This window comes from Euleptes europaea, chromosome 12 (assembly GCF_029931775.1).
Source record: "Euleptes europaea isolate rEulEur1 chromosome 12, rEulEur1.hap1, whole genome shotgun sequence".
In the NCBI taxonomy this organism is placed as follows: domain Eukaryota; kingdom Metazoa; phylum Chordata; class Lepidosauria; order Squamata; family Sphaerodactylidae; genus Euleptes; species Euleptes europaea.
Genome location: NC_079323.1, coordinates 1,927,773 through 1,955,660, shown reverse-complemented (window position 1 = coordinate 1,955,660; position 27,888 = coordinate 1,927,773). Strand labels below are relative to the sequence as shown.

Genomic DNA, 27,888 nt, shown 5'->3' with positions numbered 1-27,888 from the left:
ACATCCCATGGAAGAGCTGGTGTCCTTGTCGAACGCTTGAGGAAGGAAGAGCAACGGTCAAATGTCTGCAACCGAGCGGACCCAACTGCTCCAGAAAAGGAGATTCATGGCAAGTGGGGCCACAAATCTCTTCCTTCTCGACCTTCAGCCCTCTCCAGAAGCCAAGCTGGGGCTCTTTCCCTGTTCTCCAGTTCCTCTGGTGGTCCAACAACCGGGCAAAGAGGCCAAGGCCTTCCTAAGAACCTCAGAAGAACCCTGTGGGATCAGACCAGTGAGGGTCCATCCAGTCCAGCATCCCATCTCACACAGGGGCCAACCGGTTCCTCTGGAGGTCCATCAACTGGGAATAGAGGCTGAGGCCTTCCTCTGATGTTGCCTCCTGTCTTCTTGGTCCAAGTGTTAGTTTAAAACAAAGATGGGTAAGATCCAGCAACATTCCAGCAACGCTATTGTTCATATATACCTCTCAGCAAAAACCACTTTGCAGTTTCCATCCAAGGTATGTCTGAGGAAGACCAAAGGTCAGAGACGGGCCACGCGGGTGACTGAAGGCGCCAAGCGGGTAGTCAAACCAGCTCATGCTGATGGGTGGCAGCTCTCCCTTTCCAGGCCTTGGTTTTGCCTACCAATGCCCCTTCCACTAGAAAGGAGTGAATCCAAGAGGCTGCTTTATTCAAACGTTGGTCCAGCCCTCCCAGGAAGATCACCAATGCTTTCCGCCCATTTCCTTGATTGTTTCGATTGGCGTCTGCTTGGCCTTTTGGAGAGATGGGCAGTCTGAAAAGCACTGCCTTTGATCCCTGTTCCCCCACCCCACCCCCCGTCGCTGGTCCAGCCAGGAAAATGCCAAGAGATTGTCTGGAATTCTTCTGCTTACCAATAAACCTGCAGACACAAAAGGGAAAGAATGCAAAAGGTCCCCAAAGAGATAAAAGGTACATAAAATGATCCGTGACCTCTGCAGATGGGGTGCAGAACACGGAGACAGGAAACTTCTCCTCCCTCTCCCATGATACTGGAACGGGGGGGGGGGGGGCACCCGATGAAGCTGATCAATCAGGAGGACTGCTAAATCTTAAACACATAACCTGAGAAGGAAGTGAACCACCTCGAGGGTACTTACATGCCACACTCAGAACAAAGAAGCAGGAATATAACCTGAAGAAGGGGGATTTTCACCCTGGGCCTAAATGCAGATTGAGAAGGTGCCAGGGGACTCACAGGGGGGGAGGAATTCATAACAAACATGGTGCCCCCACTAAGAAGGCCCTATCCCTAGCCACCCTGAATGGCGGTATATAAGGTGGTATACAAATGTTTTAATTAATTATTTTTTTTAAAAAAAAAATGAGGCCAGGGGCATCTGTGCAGAGGTGTTTGGCCAAGGGCTTCTCCAACAGATAGGCCGGTTCCAAGCGGAAGCAGGTGATCTTTCAGAGACCCTGGGCCTAATCATGGCGGGCAAAACCAGCACTGCGAATCATGCCTGGCAACAACCTGGCTGGCAGCCCAGGTGGCGCGCTCTAACTGGCATCCTCGCCGAGACACCTCGCCCTGGAGGCCAAAGGCAGTCTCTCGCTGATCTAGCCGAGGCCTTATGGAGATCACGGAAGAGTTGGCCAGCAGCTGTTACCTGATGCATCAGTCTTCTGGCTTCATAGGTCCCCCCGCAGCAGCTGGAAGGGAGAAAAAAAAAGTAGGACAGACAGGAGCAGGGACAGGTGGTCCTTAACTCGGGATACACGGGACTTTCTGCATGCCAGACAGAGGCTCTGCCACTGAGCCACAGCCCCAGATCCAGAGGGCAATGTTTAAATCTCAGCCCCAACCAGGCACTGGTGTGATGCTCTCAGTCCCAGCCACAACAGGAGGGTCGCCAGGGAGGGAGCCGCACTCACCGTCAGAGGGTCGGTCGTGAAGGCTGCAACGCTCTTCCTCATCTCGTTCTCGCTGCCCCGCAGAGGGATCAAGGAGATGTTGCCCAGCCGGGAGTCCTGCTGGACGCGGGAGGCTCGCACTTTGCGGGTGTCCGATGGCCACAGGTTGTTGGCGCCATGCTGGAAAGGGGGAAAACAGAAGAGAGAACAGGTTACATGCGGATGATGAAGAAGAAGAGTTGGGTTTTATGTGCCAACTTTCTCTACCACTTAAGGCAGAATCAAACCGTCTTACAATCACCTTCCCTTCCCCACAACAGACACCCCGTGGGGTAGGTGAGGCTGAGAGAGCTGTGACTAGCCCAAGGTCACCCAGCTGGCTTCATGTGTAGGAGCGGGAAAACAAATCCAGTTCACTGGAGCTTGGCTTACTCAGGGTTCTTGCAGCCCTCCCAGGGACATGGCCAGAGACACAGCCTTCCCTGAGCAGATCCCAAAGGGCAATGTAGAGTCAGCTCTTCAGCTGGCGTTATAATTTGCAAAGGCACAGTACGGTGGGGTTACCAGCCTCCACGGCCTGGAGGTCTCCTGGAATTGCAACCCATCTCCAGATGACAGAGATCAGTTCTCCTGGAGAAAATAGCTGCTTTGGAGGGTGGACTCTATGTCATTCTACGCCAGAAGGAAAGGTGTGTTCCATGTCATGGAAAAGCAACTGGTAGACTGCCTGTGTAAGGTTGCCAGATGTCATCTGGGAAGACTTCTGGCAGTGCCGGGGGCTTCTTGCCCCACCCCAAGTTCAGCAGAAGTTCCATGAATTATGCAAGTGAGGGGGCCGTCGGCATGCACTCAAATCTGCATAATTTATACAGGTTGTGGGATTCCGTTTTTGCGGGCGTTGGATCTCCTCGGCACAGAATTTTGCACACTCCACTGGGCACCTGGTTCACTGTCCTCTGACTCGGTTTGTGCTCTCACTCACAACAGGAGAAGAGGGCAACCCGGCATAGACGTTGTGAAGACCACGAGTGAGGCTCTGATTGGGGTACCGAAGCAGGATGGAGCCCGTCCCCACCCCCAAAAAAGAACAATCCCAGTGCTCACCTGCACGGACAGGAAGGTTGCAAACCACTCCCTCTGTTCTTGCTGTGTGTCGCAGCAAAGATACCTGCCGGAGGAGGCGAGAGGGTGGAAAAGCAGCACCAAAGAGCACAAACACGACATCAACCCCCCCCCCAATCTGATGAAGCATCAACTCCACCCCCCATAACTGGTGTCTGGAAAACGCACATCTGCATTGAAGAAGAAGAAAAGGAAGAAGAGGAAGAAGAAGAATTGGTTTTATATGCTGACTTTCTCTACCACTTAAGGGAGAATCAAACCGGCTTACAATCACCTTCCCTGACCCACAATAGACACCCTGTGAGGTAGGTGAGGCTGAGAGAGTATGACTTGCCCAGGGTCACCCAGCTGGCTTCATGTGTAGGAGTGGGGAAACCAACCCGGTTCACCAGATCAGCCTCCGCCGCTCATGTGGAGGAGTGGGGAATCAAACCCAGTTCTCCAGGTCAGAGTCCACCGCTCCAAACCATCGCTCTTAACCACTACACCACACTGGCTCTTGAAAGCTCATACGCGAAAAATCTCGGTGGTCTCTAAGGTGCTACTGAGCTTGTCTACTGCAGATCAACATGGTTACCATCTGTCACCCCCCTAATTTGTTAACTTGAAAGCCATCTCAAGTGGAAATCCCCCAAGTGAGCGCATAACACGACAAGACACGGTGTGTTTACGGGGTGCCGCTCGGCTCGCTCGCTTCCTATCAGTGCCGCTTGGTCAGACGCCGCATCGTTGGCCGGGAATGAACTGACAGACTCTCACAAGGGAGCCAGAAAGGGGGGAGCAGCAGCCATCCCTCCCCAGCTTTTAGCCCCAGAGCCACGGTTTTTGCACTTCCCCAACTCAACACCTATTTGGGACAGGAGATCTTTATTTGGGAGTGGAGCCGTGGCACGCACATGATGGCCTCTGAATTTGGAGGTTCCTTTTGACACCGTGGCTCATAGCCAGTGACAGACAAGCAGTAGCCCATCCCATAACCTCTCCATTCATACCATAAAAATCCTACTTGGGGCCAGAGGCCCGCCTGAGCCACTTACCACTGCTGCTTCTCCTGTTTGTCATTCTCAAAGAAGACGGTGAATCCCCAGCTGCAAGACAGAGAGAGACAGACGGGAGAAGATTCAGGAGGAGCCGGACTCTGCCTGCTCCTTCGCCACCTCCCACAAGCTCCTCCGGACTGCCCGCCCAATGGCCACTTCAAGAGTTTCACAGCTGAGAGGAGATTTGGACCTGGATCTGAGGCTGACGCTGGAACCACCACACACCACACTGTCTCCTGACGTCCCACTGCGGCGGGGATTTTTCGCTCACCCAATGTCGATACCCAAAATGAGTCATGGCAGGCAATGGCCCCTGCCTCCAGCTGCTCCACCCCTGGTGGGGCTGCCACAATGGTGGCAACACCCTACTCATTGGGATGGGACAGCCGGCCGGCTGAAGAGGAGGCAGGATGCGCTGGGCTCTGGATGCTCAGCGGAGAGGAGATAGAACCACCACCTATGCCCAGATGACGCCTGACAATCAGCTGGCCTGTGGGCATCAGCGGGTGGCTCCCAGAACCCACAGTAATGGCACAGTGCCTGGCCATCATGGCAGATGGGAGGAAGGAAGTCCCCAACAGCTCATCTGGCCCGAAAAGCAGCCCAGTAGGGCATGGCTGAGAGGCTGAGGGTTACCTGACCATGCAGGAAATGGGAGGGGGATACAGGGCTGCCAGGAATGAGAAAGGGGCAGGGGGAAGGAAAGAGAGAGAACACAAGAAAAGCCCTGCTGGATCAGACCCAGGCCCATCAAGTCCAGCAGTCTGTTCACACAGTGGCCAACCAGGTGCCTCCAGGAAGCTTACAAGCAAGACGACTGCTGCAGCATTCTTCTGCCTGTGCCCCACGGCACCTCATAGAATAGGTATGCTCCTCTGACCATGGAGAGAATAGGGATGCATCATGACTAGTATCCATTTTGACCATAGATAGCCCCCTCCTCCATGACTATGTCCACTCCCCTCTTAAAGCCTTCCTAGTTGGCAGCCATCACCACATTCTGGGGCAGGGAAGAAACAGAGGTAGACAGAGGAGAAGGAAAAACAGCAGAGCAGATGTAGGGGGCAAGGGGCAAGCAGAGGTGGAGCAGGAGGCAGAACTGGTTCTGATGAATGAGGGGCCAGAAATCTTGCCTGGGTGGCACAAACCCAGGGTCCCCTCTTTGACTGCTGGAAACCATAAAAGTGGGTCTCAGAAAAGCCTCTGGCCTCCAGCTTGTTGGGTAAATGATGGACATGGTGCTTCTGTTCAGCAAGCGTGGCAAAGCCCCCCTTTGGAAGAAAAAGGCCGAACATGGCGAGTGTGGCCAGGAAGATGAGTGTCGACCATCACCAACAGACCCCTTTGGATGTTAAACTGGAACTCCCTGCCCCAGGATGTGGTGATGGCTGCCAACATGGAAGGCTTTAAGAGGGGAGTGGAAATGTTCATGGAGGAAAGGGGTATTCATGGCTACTAGTCAAAATGGATACTAGATGCACACTTATTCTCTCCAGGATCAGATGAGCATGCCTATTATCTTAGGTGCTGTGGAACCCAGGCAGGATGGTGCTGCTGCAGTTGCCTTGTTTGTGGGCTTCCTAGAGCCCCTGGTTGGCCACTGTGTGAACAGACCGCTGGACTTGATGGGCCTGGGTCTGATCCAGCAGGGCCTTTCTTATGAATGTGAGGGTCTCTGTGTCTCTGCTTTCCATCACCTGCTTGGTTATCTGTGAACTCATAAAAGCAGTTCACACTTTCTGGTCTCAGGCGCCTGGCCTGATTGCCCCAAGTATCTCCCCCCCACTGTTCTTCCTGTCAGTACTCCCTCAGGCCGGTGCGGCCTTGGAAGTGTGATAGCTTCAGCAGACTTCCTGGGACTCGTTTGATGTTTTGTATTATGCCAAGCTTGTAACTTCCCATAACAATAAGTGTGAACCCCAGTGCCCCGGTGCCCTGGAGTCAATATATTCTGTAACCCCGATATGCGCCTCACTTGCAACTTTCTACCTGTGCCTGTCTCATCTCCTGATGTCTTCAATAAATCCTTTGTTTCTGTATCAACGTCTGAACATTTGATTTGGAGAAGTAAACTCAGAGAGAGGGGATCTCTCACATTAAGTTGCAAGTCCTTGCCTCTCGGACTGCAGCTGTACCTTTTGGGACAGAATGTCAGCCGACGAGGACACCACCCCTAACCCCGATGTACCAGAGAAACCTGAGGTGCCGGAGAAACCGGACCCCAAGGAGGAGGGCGCCAAGCCGAAGGCACCTAGGGCTCCTGTCCCCGACCAAGGCCGGGACGGACGCCCCCGGGACTTCCTCAACAATTGGCTGGACTCTCCCAAGGCTGGTCTCTCTCCCGGACTGCGGCAAAGGGACGCCGGTTGGCCTTCCCCAGTACAGGACTCGAGGGGGACCCTGCACGCAGGGAAGTCGTGATGGACGAAGAACGGAGGCAGTGGCAGGAGGACCGCCAAGCTATGCAGGACCAGATTGAGACCATGCAGCGCGTGATGGGTGAGATGGCCGCGGCCCTAGATGCGCTTAAAGTGCAACCACCCACCGGTAATCCCCCGGAAGGGGTACCGGCAGCTCCTCCCGCACCTCCTAGCCTCCCGACCCGTCGGGACCTGAAAGTCACGTATGACGGTTCAGGAGACCAATTAACCTTTTTCTTGGTCCAAGTGGACATTTTTATGCGGGAACAAGGCCGGACCTTTACCTCCGAGGAGTCCCGAGTGCAGTACGTGGCTTCTCTACTGCAAGGGGAGGCGGCCGCTTGGATGGTGTTGCAGTACGAGCTCCGCTCGCCTGTGCTGCGGAGCCTGGACGAGTTTATGGTTGCACTCCGAAACCGTTTCGAGGATCCAACTCTGGGTGAGCGGGCTAAGGCCTCCCTGATGCAACTGCGCCAAGGGACCAAGTCGGTGGCGCAGTATGCAAGCGAGTTCCAGTCCCTGGCCAGCCGAATCCTGGACTGGAGTGAGGCTACTCTGGTACAGTGCTTCAGGGAGGGTCTCAACCCGGACCTCCAACATTGGGCCTTCATGCAAGGGAACCCCCCAGACGTGGAAGGCTGGGTCCGCCACGCTGCGGACATTGAGAACCGTAAGCAACTCCTAACGTTGTCCAAGCAGCGCATCGGACGAGACCCGAGACCCCGGAGTGACCGTGGCCGGGACTTCCGACCGGGAGGGAGCGGAGGCCCCTCGGCCGCTGAACGCCGCAAACGCTTTGAGACCGGTGTCTGCCTGACCTGCGGGGGAAAGGGGCACTTTGCGTCGCAATGCCCATCTCGCTCGGGCCGTCCAACCCCTCCTCGCCAAGTCCAGACCGAACCGGAGAAGGCTTCCGCCGAAGACCAGTCCCGCCGCAGGAGCGGACCACCGGCCCGATGCTCCGGCGCACCCTCCGCTCTCCAGGCGCGCCCCCAGGATGGAGCTTCCACCTCCATGGTCCCAACGGGGTCCCGGATTATAAGTACCACTTTTGATTCTGACGAGTCTCCGATCGCCACAGGGAAACGGACTGTGCTATCGAAATTGTGGGGGAAGGCAAATTATCTAAAGGGAAGGTCTATCCCATGAGCCCCAGTGAAAAAGCAGTATTACGGGACTATCTGGATGTCAACTTGGCCAGAGGTTTCATACGCCCTTCCAAGGCCCCTTATTCGGCCCCAGCCTTCTTTGTGAAGAAAAAGACGGGAGATCTAAGACTGTGTATTGACTTTCGCAGGCTGAACGCGGTCACCCAGTCTAACGCTTACCCTCTCCCTCTTATTCCCGACCTTCTAGCACAATTAAAGGAGGGCCGAATCTTCACCAAACTGGACTTGGTAGAAGCCTACCACCGCATTCGCATTAAAGATGGAGACGAACCCAAAACGGCCTTTTCTAGCTGTTTTGGAATGTTTGAATACCTTGTCATGCCGTTCGGACTTTCGGGGGCTCCGAGTGTTTTTATGCAATTAATTAATGAGGTTTTGCATGATTTGCTGTTCCGGGGGGTGGTGGTATTTCTCGATGACATCCTTATTTACTCTGAAACTATGGAAGAACATGTGCGTCTGGTTCGAGACGTGCTCCAGCGGCTGCGGGAGCACAAATTATATGCTAAGGTATCTAAGTGTGAATTCCACAAACCTTCTATTACGTTCCTGGGATACGTGATCTCCCACCAGGGTTTGGAAATGGACCCCGACAAGGTCCAGGCGGTGCGGGATTGGGAAACCCCCACTACCCGCCGCCAACTTCAGCAGTTTTTGGGGTTTGCCAACTTTTACCGCAACTTCATTCCCAACTTTGCCCAGGTAGCGCTCCCCCTCACTGCCCTGTTGCGTACCAAAGACAAGGGGGCTAACGCCGCTCTTCCCTCGGCCCGCTTGCAATGGTCCCCCCACTGCCAGCAGGCTTTTGAACGTTTAAAGCTACTTTTTTCGTCCGAACCAGTTTTAGCTCACCCGGATTGCACTAAGCCTTTTGTGGTGCAAGTGGATGCCTCCGATGTGGCAATGGGCGGGGCTCTATTGCAGAGGGATGAAGGGGGGCGGTTGCGACCATGCGCCTACTTCTCCAAAAAGTTTTCCCAGTCCGAAATCAACTGGGCCATCTGGGAGAAGGAGGCGGCAGCAGTCAAACACGCACTCACCATATGGAGACACTTCTTAGAAGGGGCCGAACTGCCATTTGAGGTGTGTACCGATCACAAAAATCTTGAGGCTCTCAAGGGAGCTAGAAAGCTCAACGCCAAACAAATTCGGTGGGCCCAATTTTTCGCCAAATTCCGGTTCACTCTCAGACATGTTCCTGGCAAAGAAAATGCCCTGGCCGATGCTCTGTCACGACTTCCCCAGTATCGCAACGATTTCGACCGTCCCGTCGACTCCCTGTTCACCCCCGAGCAGCGAGGGGAGGTCCCGGGCTTAGCCGTCACAACCCGATCCCAGACCCATCAACCGGGGACCCCCCCTACGCTCAAGGGTATTCCGGAAGCCTTCCAGCAGCGGCTCCGAGACGCCTCCTTGCAGGAGGAGGAGCACCATCTCCTCCCCACTGGCATGGAACGAACGAACACCTGGTGGGTACAAGGGGGAAAGCTATATGTCCCATCTTCCCTTCGCAAGGAGGTATTGGGACTGGTACATGGTGCCAAGTTGGCGGGTCATTTTGGCTTCGTAAAGACTCTTCACCTGGTGCGGAGGCAATTCTGGTGGCCAGGTATGAGGTCCGATGTGGAACTGTATGTGCGCAGCTGCCCCACCTGCGCCACAGCTAAGAAACGGATGGGAAAACCCCCGGGACTTCTCAAACCGCTAGAGAACCCCTCCCGTCCCTGGGAAGTCATAGCCATGGATTTTATCACCGACCTACCTCCCAGTCGGGGAAAGACGGTTCTCTGGGTAATCACGGACCTTTTTTCCAAACAGGTTCATTTCGTTCCGTGTGCGGGTCTTCCTTCTGCTCAGGGCTTGGCCAAACTATTTATCGCACACGTCCTCAGGCTACACTCGATCCCGAGGAAGGTCCTCTCCGACCGGGGGGTCCAGTTTGTAGCCAAATTCTGGCGAGCTTTCCTAAAATTGTTGGGGGTTGAGGAACAGGGCCTCTCTTCCGCTTATCACCCCCAAACTGATGGTCAAACTGAACGTGTAAACGCGGTGGTAGAATGTTATTTGCGTTGCTATGTGAATTTCCACCAAGACGACTGGGTCGACCTGCTGCCATTTGCCGAATATGCGTACAACAATGCGCCCCATTCCTCTACCGGCTTTAGTCCTTTCCAAGTAGTATACGGGACGGAATTTGGTCCTTTCGGTTCCGCCCCCGTCACGCCAGATCTCCAGTCCACCCCTGAACTTCAGGAGTGGATACAGGTGGTTAAGTCTACCTGGCCGTGGCTGCTCAAAAACCTTGAGAGGGCTAAAAGCAAGTACAAGGAACAGGCAGACAAACACCGGTCTCCGGGATGGGAGCTTAAGGTGGGGGAGCAAGTTTATCTGTCCACCAAAAATCTCCGCTCTCTTCGTCCCTGCAAAAAACTCAGTGACCGTTACGTGGGACCTTTCTCCATTACCAGGGTGATCAACGAGGTTACCGTGGAACTAGAACTCCCAAAGACCCTCAAGGGAGTCCATCCAGTCTTTCATATAAGCCTCCTCAAACCCTATGTAGCAGCTCCCCAGTTCCACCCCCCTCCCGAACCAGAGATTCCTACCGTGGTGGGAGGGGATACCCATTTGGAAGTATCCAAAGTTTTAGATTCCAAATGGAAGAAAGGAAAACTGTATTACTTTGTTCGTTGGAAAAACCTTGGGTCCGCACACGACGAGTGGGTGGCCGCGCCCCACATGGCGGCCCCTCGCTTAGTTCGAGAATTCCACCTCGCTTATCCCGATAAGCCTCGTCCTCTCGAGACCGCGGGAGGGGGGCCTTAAGGGGGGCAGAATGTGAGGGTCTCTGTGTCTCTGCTTTCCATCACCTGCTTGGTTATCTGTGAACTCATAAAAGCAGTTCACACTTTCTGGTCTCAGGCGCCTGGCCTGATTGCCCCAAGTATCTCCCCCCCACTGTTCTTCCTGTCAGTACTCCCTCAGGCCGGTGCGGCCTTGGAAGTGTGATAGCTTCAGCAGACTTCCTGGGACTCGTTTGATGTTTTGTATTATGCCAAGCTTGTAACTTCCCATAACAATAAGTGTGAACCCCAGTGCCCCGGTGCCCTGGAGTCAATATATTCTGTAACCCCGATATGCGCCTCACTTGCAACTTTCTACCTGTGCCTGTCTCATCTCCTGATGTCTTCAATAAATCCTTTGTTTCTGTATCAACGTCTGAACATTTGATTTGGAGAAGTAAACTCAGAGAGAGGGGATCTCTCACAATGTTCTTATGATGTAAAAATCGGACCCCTCTCCGGGCTTCAGTTGAAGTTGGTCAGCCAAAACACAGCAGCCTTCATCCCATCTTGTGTGGAAGGGGGAACTCTGCACTCTTGGGAGGAACGGCAGGTTACAAAAGTACTCCGTAGAGCAGGGGTGTCGAACTCAATTGTTACGAGGGCTGGATATGACATAAATTCCACTTGGTCGGCCGGGCCATGCCTCACCAGCCCAGATCGAGAGTGGTGTGAGATCGAGAGTGGTGTGTGTGTGTGTGTGTGTGTGTGTGTGTGTGTGTGTGTGTGTGTGTGTATGTGTGTGGCTGCCTCGCGTGCCAGATAAGAGCTCTCAAGGGGCCTTATGTTTGACACCCCTGCCTTAGGGAGACAGCTGGAGGGGAGAGGCGCACTTGAAGCGCCAATCCAATGGCTTCCAGCATCTGCTGGGCATCTCTGCCATCTGGTGGCGGCCAGCTGGAGTGCCAGCAGGCACCGCTACATCTCTGAGAGCAAGTGGCATCGCAGGTCCCTTCCAACAGTCAGCTGGCCCGGCCGCTGGCAGTGCTTAACAAACCATCGGGGCTTTTCTCTCCGCTTTTCATCTGCCCTGGCATTGTTCCGCCTCGGAGGTTTTAAGCAGAACAAGGCAAAGGGGACCCAAACAGAGCCTTCTGCCAAAGGGTGGAAATCCCACCGCCAGGCCTTTCAAACTTTTGACATTCACAGATCTCACTCTGCTCCACAAAATCAAAGGCTGGTTTCACAGTGGAGAGAGAGGATCGACGGCTTTGTAGCTCTGCGCCAGGATCATCGGGGTTAACTAACTTGCAAGGATTCTTTGGCATGTCTTTGCCTCCTGGGCAAGGGGGGGCATGGCACCAGCGGAGGTAGGCGCTTCTGTTCAGTCGGGTGGCAGGCCCAAACTCTATGCTTAGAAACAGGCTGTTCCAGAGTCTGTGTCTGTTAGGGGTGCCAAACTCCAGTTGGGGCCTGGAGATCTCCTGGAATGGCAGCTCACCTCCAGATGACCGAGATCAGTTCCCCTGGATAAAATGGCTGCTTTGGAGGGTGGACTTGATGGCATTATGCCTCACTGAGGTCCTTCCCTTCCCCAAACCCTGCCCTCCTCAGGCTCCAACCCCAAATCTCCAGGAAGTTCCTTACTTGCAGCTGGCAACCCTAGTGTCTACGGGAGGGTAACAGGGCTGGCAAAATGCTGCAGGGCATGGTACTGGAGCTGTACATGGCGGGGCCTGAGTTCAGATTCCTGTGTGGCCTCCGGGGCCAAGTCCCAGCCTGCAAGGGCTGGGCCACGTGGGACAGATGAATAGAGTGGCTGGTGGCACCTGACAGACCAATCAGCCATGCTGATTCCATGACCTTAGGCAGTCCATGAGAGGGAGGGCATCTTGGCCATCTTCAGGGCACGGAGTAGGGGTCACTGGGGTGTGTGTGTGGGGGAGATAGTTTTGCAATGTGTGTGTTTCCCATTTTGTAGTTGTGAGTTTCCTGCATTGTGCAGGGGGCTGGACTAGATGACCCTGGTGGTCCCTTCCCACTCTATGATTCTCTGAAATACGATGGTGGTGGTTGTGAAAAGTGCTGTCAAGTAGCAGTCAGCTTATGGCAACCCCACAGGGTTTCAGTGTACGAGACAAGCAGAGGTGGAACCCGCTAATGTGTTGTGTAAGAGCTGAAAATGCAAGTACAAAGCCGCAGGAGGTTGGATGTTGTGCCTCTGCATGATTCATTGCTCTGGCCTTGGTTCCCTTCGCAAATCGGATGCACCAGCAAAGGTGTAAACAAAGCAAAACAAAAGGTGCACAAGGAATGTTCAAATATATAAACAATATTTATTCAATGATCCCAATGTGTCAGGTTCATTGGATAAATATTGTTTATATATTTGAACATTCTTTGTGCACCTTTTGTTTTGCTTTGTTTACATCTTGTTTCCCTTCGGTCAGCCTCTTCTGGAGAGCTGTACATCAGGCACGATTGGCTCACTCAATCCTTCCCAGTGCAGCAAAACAGTTTGTTCAAATGGGAGGCTCCCTGTTGCATCTCTGCTTGAGTCACTACTCCCAACAGATATCATGTAGAGACTCATGCAGAGACCCAGTAAGGTTGGGGGGGGGGAGGAGTGCCCTAAGGAGGAGTAATTTTAATTTTAATTCCAATTAACAAAGAGCAGCTCCAATAGAAAAGTTCAGCCTAGCAGGGCTCCGGAAGAAGAAGAGCTGGTTTTTATAACCCGCTTTTTTCTACCTTTAAGGAGTCTCAAAGCGGCTTACAATCGCTTTCCCTTCCCTTCCCCACAACAGACACCCTGTGAGGCAGGTGGAGCTGAGAGAGTTCGGAGAGAACTGCGACTGGCCTAAGGTCACCCAGCAGGCTTCACGTGGAGGAGTGGGAAATCGAACCCAGTTCTCCAGATTAGAGTCCACTGCTCATGTGGAGGAGTGGGGAATTGAACCATGTGAACTCAAAGCAAAAGTGCTCACCAGGTTGACGGGCGGACTTTCTTTTTTATTCCCAAGTAGACTTTCAGATTTTTCACTGGCCACTCTTTCTCTGGCTTGTGGCTCTGGACAGAGAGAACAGGAGAGTTGGAGGAAGAAAAGAGTCACTGCCCAAACAGGACTGGCCCGCATTGCCAAGGAAGTCCTGACAGCCCAAACGGCTGCATCCCTCGGCTCACCAGAAAGCCTTCTGGCAGAAGTCAGGGTGGCGGCTGCACCCCTAGCCGAGATCCCAGGCAAATCCCGTCGGAAGAACCACCGCCCCCCTGGAAATCCCCGGAGGAGATCCGAGACAGAAGGGGCTCGACCCCGCGCCAACCTACCCGCACCTCCTTGTACAGCCGCAGGCATTCACTGTTCAGGATGAAGTATCTGTCGTGGAAGCCGGTGCTGAGTCCCAGGCCGAGAAGATTCTTCTCTTCCCGGAATTTCATCATGCCGTGCTTGCTGTCGCCCACCCTGCTGGCTGAGGAAAAACAAGGGGGTTGGGGTGTGACGGAAGGTAAGGGGGAAATCAACAGTGATGCACAACAGGGGGAGGTAAGACCAGAGTGACTCCAGACCACAACGACGGCACGCTCTGACATGCACCAACGCCTCTGAAAGCCATTTGGCACCGGGCATTTTGCAAACAATACAAAACAGAACTGTCCAGGAGGGCAGTTTTCTAAAGGAGCTGCATTACAACAGAACATTCAGGAAGATGCTTCACTAGAAGAAATGGGACTGGGGATTATATTTGTGTGTGTGTGTGTGTGTGTGTGTGCCCTCAAGTCACAGCTGACTTTAGAATCATAGAATCCTAGAGCTGGAAGGGATCATCAGGGTCCTCTAGACCAACCCCCTGCACAATGCAGGAAATTCACAACTACCTCCCCCCCACACACACACACACCCAGGAACCCCTACTCCATGCCCAGAAGATGGCCAAGATGCCCTCCCTCTCATCATCAGCCTAAGGTCATAGAATAAGCCTTGCTGACAGATGGCCATCTAGCCTCTGCTTAAAAACCTCCAGGGAAGGAGAGCTCACCACCTCCCGAGGAAGCCTGTTCCACTGAGGAACCGCTCTAACTGTTAGGAAATTCTTCCTAATGTCTAGACAGAAACTCTTTTGATTTAATTTCAACCCGTAGGTTCTGGTCCGACCTTCTGGGGCAACAGAAAACAACTCTGCACCATCATTTATATGACAGCCCTTCAAGTACTTGAAGATGGTTAAGGATCTCGGTCCCTAGAGTTAAGCACCCCAGGACTTCAGACCCTAACAGCACATACTCCTCTTGCTTCTGAGGAAATACTCTGCATGTGATATTTGGCTGGTGTTCTTCTGAATGTTGTTCATAAACACAGGGTCTATAATTGTCATGGAAGAGGTCGGGTGTACTTATCTATTCCCCAGGAATTCTGGGGAATTTCACCATGAGATTTTAAGTCTCATAAAAATATGTTGAAGGGACAGAAAAGTTTCTACTGTCAGTGGGCGGTAGGTGGAAAGACTAGGAGAGATACCCTGTGTGCATTATTTCAAAATAAGTGTGGGGGGTGTCTCTAGTTAGAAACGCTAATTTGACATTTCCAACGCCCAAAGCGCTTTACAGTTCCCTAAGCCAATGAATTATTTTTACAGTGCCCCCGGGGCCTCATGCGCCTACACACTGCCTCTCATGGCATGCGCCATCACCTGCCAACAGTACCTGTCTGTTGCACACATCAGACAAAGAAGTCAGACTCTGCGCAGGAGAGAAACCATCCCAAGAGAAGGGGGGATCTCCCAGGACGCTGCGCCATTAACCCCAAAGTTAGCACAGGTCAAAACAGAGTGAGAGACAAACAGACTTGAAATTCTACAACTAGAACTTAGCACATATGATCCTAATCCATTTGAACTTAATGGTGAGTGTGGATTTCTTTCCCACAACCAGTATTAAATTAAATACTTTCTCTAAAAAGACAGTATTGCCATCTACGATGGCTTGGGGAAAGAGTTCACTCTGCAATAGAAAACCAAACCCCTATACAGCAGAACATCATGACATGAGGGGCTGCCCTGCTTTTCATCCACAGCATTTAGCATGCCTCTTTACATGGAGGCTCCATTTAGCTAATAACCACTGATGGGTCTCTTATCCTATATGAATTTATCAAATATCCTTGTCCTGACCTGGATGGTCCAGGCTAGCATCAGATCTTGGAAGCTAAGCAGGGTTGGCCTTGGTTAGTACTTGCATGGGAGACCACCAAGGAAGTCCAGGGTTGCTACACAGAGGCAGGCAGTGGCAAACCACCTCTGTTTGTCTTTTGCCCTGACCTGGATGGCCAAGGCTAGCCTGATCTTGTCAGATCTCAGAAGCTAAGCAGGGCTGACCCACTTGGATGGGAGACCACAAACAAAGTCCAGGGTCGTCACACAGAGGCAGGCAATGGCAAACCACCTGCGTAAGTCTTTTGGCTTGACCTGGATGGCCCAGGCTAGCCTGATCTTGGCAGGTCATAGAAGCTGCACAGGGTCAGCCCTGCTTAGTACTTGGATGGGAGACCCCCGTGGAAGTCCAGGGTTGCTACACAGAGGCAGGACATGGCAGACCACCTCTCTTCATCTTTTGCCTTGAAAAACAATCGGGGTTGCCGTAGGTCCGCTGTGACTTGACAGCACTTTCCACCACCACCAACGGGCCAGTGACCACCACTATACCTCGTGTTAGGGACTCCCGAAAGATCATTACGTGTCATCATCTGCACTAAAAAATTCCCTGGGTGGCCACAAAATTCCAGCATTCTGAGGAACAGGGGCAAGACCCTTCCTTCCAGTGAGCTTCCCAGTTGAATGGGAATTTGAACCCGAGTCTTCCCAGCCCAACATTCTGCAACCAGACAGAGGTCCTCGAAGGAAGGCCCTTCCAAAGACCGCCAGAGCTGCCCTTCTCTGCTCAGAGGCTGCCTCCACCTTACCTGCGTAGACCAGCATGTGCTCCATGGACATCTGTCTCTTCACCACCAGATAGCTGTCCTTCCCCAGGCTGTGCATGATGGGCAGGACCTTCTCGCTGTGGTGCAAAGGCCGTTCTGCAGGCAGAGAGAAAAGGGGAGGCGCTTTGGAGGGGCAGGACACACCTTCCAGGGGAGGCGGTGGGCCCACCCGCTCCTGGCACCTGGAGAGGCAGGCCCAGCGCCCTCTGCGGCCCTGCAAAGGTGTCCTGGGTGTGCGCCTCTTGGACAGCCTCCAGCTTCACCTACTGTCTCTAGGGCAGGGGGTCTCCAAAGTTTTCAAGCCTGCAGGCAGCTTTGGAGTTCCAACACAGGGTGGCAGGTAGGGTTGCCAGCCTCCAGGTGGTGGCTGGAGATCTCCTGCTATTACAGCTGATCTCCAGCTGATAGAGGTCAGTTCCCCTGGAGAAAATGGCCGCTTTGGCAATTGTACTCTGTGGCATTGAAGTCCCTCCCCTCCCCAAATCCCGCCCTCCTCAGGCTCCGCCCCCCAAATCTCCAGGTAATTCCCCGCCTGGAGCTGGCAACCCTAGTGGCGGGTGCAACCACAAATCAGGTACCATGAGAGGTGGAGCCAGCCACAAAATGGCTGCCACAAGAGGTGGAGCCAACCACACAATGGCTGCCTGTGGAGGCGAAGCCAACTGCAAAATGTCAGGGAATGAAAAAGAAGAAGATTTGGTTTTTATACCCCAAATTTCTCTGCCTTTCAGGAGTCTCCAACCGGCTTACAATCACCTTCCCTTCTTCTCCCCTTGTGAGGTAGGTGGGGCTGAGAGAGTTCTGAGAGAACTGTGATAAGCCCAAAGTCACCTGGCTTCATGTGGAGAAGTGGGGAATCGAACCTGGTTCTCCAGATTAGAGTCCTCCACTCTTAACCACTACCCCACGCTGAGGTCAGGCATCCCTCTTAACAGGTAACTCTTCAAAATTTCAGGCAGAAGCTCTGTGTGACACGATGCCTCTTAGAATGACTACACTGTTCAAAAATATTTCCTTGTAGACACCTTTGGTCATGCCGTGAAGGATACCTTTGCCGTGGTGGCAGCTGTTGCAGAAGAAGAAGAAGAAGAAGAAGAAGAAGAAGAAGAAGAAGAAGAAGAAGAAGAAGAAGAAGAAGAAGAAGAAGCAGAAGCAGAAGCAGAAGCAGAAGCAGAAGCAGAAGCAGAAGCAGAAGCAGAAGCAGAAGAAGAAGCAGAAGAAGCAGAAGAAGAAGAAGAAGAAGAAGAAGAGTTGGTTTTTCTATGCCGACTTTCTCTACCACTTAAGGGAGACTCAAACCGGCTTACAATCACCTTCCCTTCCCCTCCCCACAACAGACACCCTGTGAGGTAGGTGGGACTGAGAGAGCTCTAAGAGAGCTGTGACTAGCCCAAGGTCACCCAGCAGGCTTAATGTGTAGGAGTGGGGAAACCAATCCGTTCCCCAGATTAGCTTCCGCCACTCATGTGGAAGAGTGGGGAATCAAACCCGGTTCTCCAGATCAGAGTCCACTGCTCCAAACCACCACTCTTAACCACTACACCACGCCACTACACTACACCAAGCAACTAGTAAGATACTTGCCCAGCCAACTGGGTCTCCAGCAGCCAAGTAGAAGCCCTGTTAGCCCCACCTGGCCCCAACCACTTTCTAAAAACGTTTGGCGGCCACCAGGAAAGGTGGGCACCATGGCTGGTTCCTAACAGGCACAGGTTAGCCAGCTGGAATCCATGCTCATGGACACGCTTGTGAGGGTCTCTGTCTTTGTGTCTCTGCTTTCCATCACCTGCGGTGTTATCAGTGAACTCGTAAAAGCAGTTCACACCTTCTGGTCTCAGGCGCCAGGCCTGATGGCCCATGTATCTTCCCCCCCGCTGTTCTTCCTGCCAGTACTCCCTCAGGCCGGTGCGGCCTTGGAAGTGTGATAGCCGCACCAGACTTCCTGGGATCCGTCTGATGTTTTGTATTATGCCAAGCTTGTAACTTCCCATAACAATAAGTGTGAACCCCAGTGCCCCAGTGCCCTGGAGTCAATATATTCTGTAAACCCGTATAGCCCCTCACTTGCAACTTTCTACCTGTGCCTGTCTCATCTCCTGAAGGCTTCAATAAATCTATTGTTTCTGTATCAACGTCTGAGCAACTGATTTGGAGAAGCAAACTCAGAGAGGGGGATCTCTCACATTAAGTTGCAAGTCCTTGCCTCTCGGACTGCAGCTGTACCGCTTTGGACAGAATGTCAGCCGACGAGGACACCACCCCTAACCCCGATGCCCCCAAGGAACCGGACGAGCCGGAGAAGCCGGACCCGAAGGAGGAGGGAGCCAAGCCAAAGAAACCGAAGGGTCGCGCCCCCGACCAAGATCGGGACGAACGTCCCCGGGGGCTTACTTATTGGCTGGACTCTCCCAAGGGCTGGTCGCTCTCGCGGACTGCGGCGAAGGATCGCCGGTTGGCCTTCCCTAGCACGGGACTCGAAGGGGACCCGGCCCGCAAAGAGGCCCTCATGGAGGAAGAACGAAAGCAGTGGCAGGAAGACCGCCGGGCTATGCAGGAGCAGATGGAGACCATGCAACGCGTAATGGGTGAGATGGCCACGACCCTAGATGCGCTGAAGTTGCAACCTCCAGCCGGTGCTCCCCCAGACGGGGCGCCGGTAGTTCCGCCCGCAACCCCTGCCCCCCCGGCCCGTCGGGACCTGAAAGTCACGTATGACGGGTCGGGAGACCAGTTGACCTTTTTTATGGTCCAAGTAGACATTTTTATGCGGGAACAAGGCCGAACCTTCGTTTCTGAGGAGTCCCGGGTGCAGTACGTGGCTTCCTTACTGCAAGGGGAGGCGGCTGCCTGGATGGTGTTGCAGTATGAACTCCGCTCGCCGGTGCTGCGAACCCTGGACGAGTTCATGGTAGCGCTCCGAAACCGTTTTGAGGACCCGACTCTGGGTGAGCGGGCTAAAGCCTCCCTGATGCAACTGCGCCAAGGGACTAAGTCGGTGGCGCAGTATGCAAGTGAGTTCCAGTCACTGGCTAGCCGAATTCTGGACTGGAGTGAAGCTACCTTGGTACAATGTTTCAGGGAGGGTCTCAACCCAGACCTCCAACATTGGGCCTTCATGCAAGGGAACCCCCCGGATGTGGAAGGTTGGGTTCGCCATGCTGCTGACATCGAGAATCGCAAACAACTCCTGAACTTGTCCAAGCAACGGCTTGGGCGAGACCCCAGGCCCCGAGGTGACCGTGGCCGGGAACTCCGGCAAGGGGGTGGCGGGGGTCTCTCGGCCGCGGAACGCCGCAAGCGGTTCGAGGCCGGCGTCTGCCTGATCTGCGGGGGAAAGGGTCACTTTGCATCGCAATGCCCCTCTCGCTCAGGCCGTCCGACCCCCCCCCCCGCCAAACCCAGGCCGAGCCGACGAAACCGGCCGCCGACAGCCAGCCTCGCCGCAGAAGTGGACCACTGAGCCGGCGCTCCGGCGCACCCTCCGCTCTCCACGCGCGCCCCCAGGATGGGGCATCCGACTCTACGGTCCCATCGGGGTCCCGGATTACAAATACCGTCTTTGATTCGGACGGCTCCCCGGAAGCCACCACCCCGTCCCCCTCTTCCAGCGAGGAGGAAGAGTGGGAACAGCCGGCAAAAAACGCCGTCGGTCTGCTGTAGAGGGGGCTCCGCAGCAGACCGTCCCTATCGTTGTGCAAGGAGCTCCACCGATGGTAAGCGCCCAAGAGGACAATGTATTTGTGCGTGTTCATCTGTCCCTACCCAAAGGGGGTCCCCCGTTAGAGGTCCCCGCGTTGGTCGACTCGGGGTGTGCCCGCACCATGATAAATGAGGAAACTGCCAAGAAGTTGGGTGTCCGGCGCAAGCGGCTTCCGGGACCCCTCCGTTTTTCCCAAATGGACGGGAGTGACTTTAAACGGGGCCCTGTGACCCACAGAACTGCAGCCGTGATTATGTCCGTGGGGGAACATTGGGAACGGTTGTATTTCACCATCGCCCCTATTGTAACCCCTGTGGTGTTAGGGATGAACTGGTTAAGGGGACACAATCCCTCCATTGATTGGGTTAAACGGGTGCTTTCCTTCCCCGAAAACCCCTGTGGGTTGCATGACAAGGAACGGGTACTCAGAACTCCAGCCGCCGCACTGGTAGGGTCCCCCGCCCCAGTCTCTCCTCAATTACCCTCTGAGTACTCGCAGTTTACTGATGTTTTCGATGTTAGAGAGTGCGACGAACTGCCTCCCCACAGAGAAACGGACTGTGCCATCGAGATTGTAGGGGAAGGCAAACTGTCTAAGGGAAAGGTTTACCCCATGAGCCCTAGTGAAAAGACTGTATTGCGAGACTATCTGGATGTCAATCTGGCGAGGGGTTTCATACGCCCCTCCAAGGCTCCTTATTCAGCCCCAGCTTTCTTTGTAAAGAAAAAGACGGGAGATTTAAGACTGTGTATTGACTTTCGCAGACTGAACGCAGTCACCCAGTCTAATGCTTACCCCCTCCCTCTTATTCCTGACCTTCTAGCACAATTAAAGGAGGGCCGAATCTTCACCAAACTGGACTTGGTAGAAGCCTACCACCGCATTCGCATCAAAGAAGGAGACGAACCCAAAACGGCCTTTTCCAGTTGTTTTGGGATGTTTGAGTACCTGGTCATGCCGTTCGGACTTTCGGGGGCTCCGAGTGTCTTTATGCAATTAATTAATGAAGTTTTGCATGATTTACTGTTTCGGGGGGTGGTGGTATTTCTCGATGACATTCTTATTTACTCTGAGACCATGGAAGAACATGTGCGCCTAGTGCGAGAAGTGCTCCAGCGGCTGCGGGAGCACAAACTGTATGCTAAGGTGTCCAAGTGTGAATTCCACCAACCTTCTATTACATTTCTGGGGTATGTGATTTCCCACCAAGGGTTGGAAATGGACCCCGCCAAGGTCCAGGCGGTGCGGGACTGGGAAACCCCCACTACCCGCCGCCAACTTCAACAGTTTTTGGGGTTTGCCAACTTTTACCGGAATTTCATTCCCAACTTTGCCCAAGTTGCGCTTCCCCTCACTGCCCTGTTGCGTACCAAGGACAGGGGGGCTAGCGCCGCACTCCCCTCAGCCCGTCTGCAATGGTCTCCCCAGTGCCAGCAAGCTTTTGAACGTTTAAAGCTACTTTTTTCATCCGAACCCGTTTTAGCTCACCCGGATTGCACCAAGCCCTTCGTGGTGCAGGTGGATGCCTCGGATGTAGCCATGGGCGGGGCCCTATTGCAGAGGGATGAGGGGGGACGGTTGAGGCCATGCGCCTACTTCTCCAAGAAGTTTTCCCAGTCCGAAATCAACTGGGCCATTTGGGAGAAGGAGGCAGCAGCGGTCAAACATGCCCTTACCATATGGAGACACTTCTTGGAGGGGGCCGAGCTGCCGTTCGAAGTGTGCACAGATCACAAGAATCTTGAGGCTCTCAAGGGAGCTAGAAAACTCAATGCCAAACAGATTCGGTGGGCCCAATTTTTTGCAAAATTCCGGTTCACCCTCAAACATGTCCCTGGCAAAGAAAATGCCCTAGCTGATGCTTTGTCACGACTTCCCCAGTATCGCAACGATTTCGATCGCCCCGTCGACTCCCTGTTCACTCCCGAACAGCGAGGGGAAGTCCCTGGCTTGGCCGTCACCACCCGATCCCAAGCCCGCCAACCGGAGACCCCCCCTACGCTCAAAGGTATCCCGGAAGCATTCCAACAGCGACTCCGGGACGCCTCCTTACAGGAGGAGGAGCACCATCTCCTCCCCACTGGCTTGGAACGAACCAACACTTGGTGGGTGCAAGGGGGGAAACTATATGTCCCATCTTCCCTTCGCAAAGAAGTATTGGGACTTGTACATGGGGCCAGGCTAGCGGGTCATTTTGGTTTCATAAAAACGCTTCACCTGGTTCGAAGGCAATTCTGGTGGCCCGGTATGAGATCTGATGTAGAGTTGTATGTGCGCAGCTGCCCCACCTGCGCCACAGCCAAGAAACGGATGGGAAAACCCCCGGGGCTTCTCAAACCGCTTGAGAACCCCTCCCGTCCCTGGGAAGTCATCGCCATGGATTTTATCACCGACCTACCTCCAAGTCGGGGGAAAACGGTTCTCTGGGTTATCACAGACCTCTTTTCCAAACAGGTTCATTTCGTTCCATGTGCAGGTCTTCCTTCAGCCCAGGGCTTAGCTAAACTGTTCATCACGCACGTCCTCAGGCTACACTCGATCCCGAGGAAGGTCCTCTCCGACCGGGGGGTCCAGTTTGTTGCCAAATTCTGGCGGGCTTTCCTAAAGTTAATGGGAGTGGAGGAACAGGGCCTTTCTTCCGCCTATCACCCCCAAACGGATGGTCAAACGGAACGAGTAAATGCGGTAGTAGAATGTTATTTGCGTTGCTATGTAAATTTCCACCAGGACGACTGGGTCGACCTGCTGCCATTTGCCGAATATGCGTACAACAATGCGCCTCATTCCTCTACCGGCTTTAGTCCCTTCCAAGTTATATACGGGACGGATTTTGGCCCTTTCGGTTCTGCCCCCGTCTCGCCAGAGCTCCAGTCTACCCCTGATCTTCAGGAGTGGATTCAGGTGGTTAAATCCACCTGGCCATGGTTGCTCAAAAATCTGGAAAGGGCAAAAAGCAAGTACAAGGAACAAGCAGACAAACACCGGTCTCCGGGATGGGAACTCAAGGTGGGGGAGCAAGTCTATCTGTCCACCAAAAACCTCCGCTCTCTTCGCCCCTGCAAAAAACTGAGCGACCGTTATGTAGGACCTTTCCCCATTACCAGAGTAATCAACGAGGTTACCGTGGAACTGAGTCTCCCTAAGACTCTCAAGGGAGTTCATCCAGTCTTCCATATAAGCCTCCTCAAACCTTATGTAGCAGCTCCCCAGTTCCACCCCCCTCCCGCTCATGAGATTCCTACCGTAGTAGGAGGGGATACCCATTTGGAAATATCCAAGGTTTTAGATTCCAAATGGAAGAAAGGGAAACTGTTTTACTTTGTTCGCTGGAAAAACCTTGGCTCCGCTCATGACGAATGGGTGGCCGCACCCCACATGGCAGCTCCTCGCTTGGTCCGAGAATTCCACCTCGCTTATCCCGATAAGCCTCGTCCTCTCGGAGGGGGGCCTTAAGGGGGGCAGAATGTGAGGGTCTCTGTCTTTGTGTCTCTGCTTTCCATCACCTGCGGTGTTATCAGTGAACTCGTAAAAGCAGTTCACACCTTCTGGTCTCAGGCGCCAGGCCTGATGGCCCATGTATCTTCCCCCCCGCTGTTCTTCCTGCCAGTACTCCCTCAGGCCGGTGCGGCCTTGGAAGTGTGATAGCCGCACCAGACTTCCTGGGATCCGTCTGATGTTTTGTATTATGCCAAGCTTGTAACTTCCCATAACAATAAGTGTGAACCCCAGTGCCCCAGTGCCCTGGAGTCAATATATTCTGTAAACCCGTATAGCCCCTCACTTGCAACTTTCTACCTGTGCCTGTCTCATCTCCTGAAGGCTTCAATAAATCTATTGTTTCTGTATCAACGTCTGAGCAACTGATTTGGAGAAGCAAACTCAGAGAGGGGGATCTCTCACAACGCTCTGTCTGCGCTCACGCAGGTTGGGGCAATGCCCTGGCGAAGCTTGTGCTGCTGGCCCAGCCCTGAAGGAGCCACAGCTTAGACAACCGGCCTGATCCTGAAGACTTCCTGGTGGCAGCCCGGACGGGTCTCACTCACCTGCCTCTTCCCGCTCATTGACTTCAAAGCAACTCCAGTAATCTTTGTCCTTTGTGGCGACTTTCCGTCGGTCTAAGATCTCGAAAGTCAGTTCTTCTGCCGTCATGGCGGCTGGAATCTGGAGGCAGGGAAAATTAAAATGAGCCCTCTGTGCCAGCCCGGAGCTGTCTATAAAGGTGGGATTGGAGCATGAGAGAAGACCCTCCGCTCTAAGGGGTTTGCTTTAGCAGCTCTGCATTATTGGAATGCCTTTGCATAAAGGGACCTAGGAATTTTGTTTTTATAGTTAGAGTTGTTCAGCAGTGGAATCGGCTGCCTAGGGAGGTGGTGAGCTCCCCCTCACTGGCTGTCTTCAAGCAGAGGCTGAACAAGCACTTGTCGGGGATGCTCTAGTCTGATCCTGAATTGAGCAGGGGGTTGGACTAGATGGCCTGTATGGCCCCTTCCAACTGTATGATTCTATGATTTCTATGGTGTTGCCAGATTTGGAATGCCAAATAAAGACTATTCCAGAGCTGGAGAAAGGTACAGAAAAGGACAATCAGAAAGATTAAGCAATTTGGAGAACCTTCCCAACAAGGAAAAGGAAACATATTTGGGGCTTTCCAGGTTGGGGGGGGGGGGGAGAAACACAGTCATGGGCAGGGTCTTTTTTGGGGGGGGGCTGGCTAGTCCTGGTGGGGTTTTGAAGGCAAGAGGCGTTTGGAGGTGGTTGGCAGCTGCCTGCATCCGCGTCACGACCCTGGTGTTCCTTGGAGGCCTCCCATCCAAATACTAGCCAGGGTCGACCCTGCTTAGCTTCTGAGATCTAAAGAGATCAGGCTAGTTTGGGCTATCCAGGAAGGGCAGGGTCACGCCAGAGGTAAAATCAAGACATTGACACTCTTAACCGCTACACCACACTGGCTCATTTCTGGCTCCAAACCCTGTCACTCTGGTTCTGGTGGCCTGCTATCAGGCACAGGTTAGCCAGCCGGAATCCATGCTCACGGACACGTTCATGCAGGCAGCACCATTTGATGGTGCACAAACACACATACCCTTTCCGCAGTATCAGTCACAAGCGATTTGGTCTCTGCCTCCCCTCCATCCCATCTCCTGTCACTCCACAGAGACTAGAAGGAACCCCCGCTTGCCACTGGGTAGACCACCTCCCCCCCACCCCAGCAGGCCTACCTTTCCCTCTCCTGCTTGACTCCCCACCCCCACACGCGAACCCTCACACACCTTAATGTGCTGCTCTGCTTCTGTCTTCTTCTCCTCCAGGTACACTGTGCAGATGAAGTCACCGGCTTGCTAGAAGGAGACAGGGATTAAGGAGTAGGAAACTGTTCAGGAAGCAGCTGATTTCCCACTCTGCAAGGATGGTTTTTTATTTACTTCATTTATACCCCACCTTTCTTCCCACCAGGGGCCCAAGGGAGCTGCTATTATTGTTCTGCCTTCCATTTTATTCTCACAACAACCCCTGTGAGGTACGTTAGGCTGACTGTGTGTGACTGGCTCATGGTCACCCAGTGAGCTTCCCTGACACAAGTGGGGATTCGAACACAGATCTTGCAGATTCTAGTTCAACACTCTTAACCACTACAGCACACCGGCTCTCATATATAAAGTGGCACTGATTTCTGCCAATTCCCTCCTCAAGACTTAGAATCACAGAAACATAGAATTGAAAGGGACCTTCAGGGTCACATGAAGTTGCCTTGTACTGAATCAGACAGACCCTCGGCCCATCAAAGTCAGTATTGTCTACTCAGACCGGCAGTGGCTCTCCAGGGTCTCAGGCAGGGGTCTTTCACATCACCTACTTGCCTAGGCCCGGCGCTGGACGAGACAGGCCCTTTAACTGGAGATGCCGGGGATCGAACCTGGGACCTTCTGCATGCCAAGTAGGTGCTCTGCCACTCAGCCACTGGCCCTCTCCATGCCCCACCCGGCCCAACAACCCTCTGCCCCAGCCGTCAGAATTCGCACAGAGATGCGTCAGCTCTTGATTTCCAAAACAGGCCATAGAGGCTCCACTCCGCCTACCTGTGCCCCGCTGGAAGAACCCGCAATCCGCATCCTCATGATGGCCGCGATTTCCTCTTGCTGCCGCCGCATCTCTTCCTCGTCCACCTGCCGAGCATTTGGAAACGGAATAGAAAAGACGCCATCAAAGAGGGCTGTGCTTAGGCCAGGAAGGGTTGCGTCCGGAAGCATCCATGCAAGAGCAGGAAATGAAGGTACACGCAGGCTCGGGACCTGTCTTCATTGCCCGTGCTCTATCATGGAACATGTAAGGCAGAAAAGATGAAGGTACATACAAGCATGTGCAGAGTGCCTTTCCTTTCACTGCCAAACAAGTAACCACGGTGGGTCGTTGTTCATCAGCACAACCAAGACTGGTCAGGATTCAGGGAGCTCCTGCCCTTCCTTTCTATTTATCACCCCCACTCAATTCCCCTTTCCAATAATCATCAACGTTTTTTTTGTGCACTTCAAACAAATGTGATCACCAGCGATTCCCAGAGACCCTGGCCACCCGGGCTCCCCTTCCGGCTGCCCCCTGGCCACCTGGGCTTCCCCTCCAGCTGCCCACTGGCTTCCCGTGCTCCATCTCCAGCTGCCCCCTGGCTGCCTGGGCTCCCCCTCCAGCTGCCCCCTGACTACCCAGCTTCCCCCTCTGGCTGCTTGCACTCCCTTCCATCACTGCATCCCTTCTTTGTTCCCCCAATTGAAGGGCAGGGCCGTTCCGTTCCCCAAACGTACACTGAATATATCCACGTAGCATCGGATGAGATCCTCCACCACTCGCCCTGCCTTGTAGTCTTTGCCATCCGTCTGGAAGAGCGTCGGCCCGAAGACGATGGCCAGGTTGTGCATGTTCATCTGGTTCACGTCCGAGAAACACTGGATGCTGCAAAGAAGCAAAACATCTTTAGTCTGCTACCGAGACCACTGTTTCCACCTACAGGGAGAGGTTTCTGGAGAGAGGGTCCACTCACAAAGGCAATGAGGCACGGATTCTGCATGCCCTGGGGTGGCACCTCTGAGGCCCTGCGGCTCAGCTGATCGTGCCCTAATTTGGCCAACCTTAGGCAAGAGGACTTTTTGCTCCGTTCCTACAGGGTGACCCCTGGACATCCTTCTTTCCCTGCCATGGCCAGAGCCTTCCCCAAACCACTCCCTTACCGGTACAGATGGTTGATCAGGGCCTTCACCGTGGCTCTGTTGACGACTGGCAGGCTGCTCAGGAGCATCTGATACTGGCTGATCTTTTCTCTGCTGTCCTCGAGAGCTAAAAGAATGAGAGGGTCCCGTGAAAAGGACTGCGAAGGTGGGAGGGCATCACTCATGAAGGTGCCTTCTACTGAAACAGCCCCTTGGCCTAGCAACCTCAGCATTGTCTACTCTGACTGGCAGAGGCTCTCCAGGGTCTAGGGTAGAGGTCTTTCACATGGCGTACCACCTGGTCCTTTTAGCTGGGGATGCCGGGAAGCTCTGCTCGGCCTCCTCCTTCAGATTTCTCAATTTGCTGCCTTTCCATGAGTAAAACAACTCAAAGCAGTATGCAGGATTTAACTCACATAAAGGGCGAAACAATCCAAATCAAGGTGCATCAAAACCCAACATCCTGCCCCAGTCCTCCTGCTCCACTGAGCAAAGTTTGAAGCCTTGGCCCATTCTAAGGAGACTTCTTCAAGGGGAAGGGCTGTGGCTCAGAGGCAGAGCCTGTGCTTTGCATGCAGAAGGTCCCAGGTTCAATCCCCAGC

The 27,888-nt window shown here is 53.7% G+C and overlaps 1 protein-coding gene across 1 annotated transcript in view; it reads right to left on the bottom strand.

Annotated features, from left to right (window-relative positions):
* Window positions 1–873: 873 nt before the first annotated feature.
* ARAP1 (ArfGAP with RhoGAP domain, ankyrin repeat and PH domain 1) overlaps window positions 874–27,888 on the bottom strand; it is a 90,405-nt gene continuing 63,390 nt past the window's right edge. The window contains exons 21-32 of the mRNA XM_056858811.1: window positions 27,308–27,413; window positions 26,885–27,032; window positions 26,165–26,251; window positions 25,358–25,426; window positions 24,131–24,248; window positions 16,369–16,482; window positions 13,740–13,882; window positions 13,399–13,481; window positions 4,037–4,087; window positions 2,982–3,045; window positions 1,899–2,057; window positions 874–885 (exon numbers count right to left, since the gene is read on the bottom strand). Of these exons, the coding sequence (XP_056714789.1) occupies window positions 874–885; window positions 1,899–2,057; window positions 2,982–3,045; window positions 4,037–4,087; window positions 13,399–13,481; window positions 13,740–13,882; window positions 16,369–16,482; window positions 24,131–24,248; window positions 25,358–25,426; window positions 26,165–26,251; window positions 26,885–27,032; window positions 27,308–27,413 (1,154 nt within the window). The remainder of the gene's footprint in view (window positions 886–1,898; window positions 2,058–2,981; window positions 3,046–4,036; window positions 4,088–13,398; window positions 13,482–13,739; window positions 13,883–16,368; window positions 16,483–24,130; window positions 24,249–25,357; window positions 25,427–26,164; window positions 26,252–26,884; window positions 27,033–27,307; window positions 27,414–27,888) is intronic.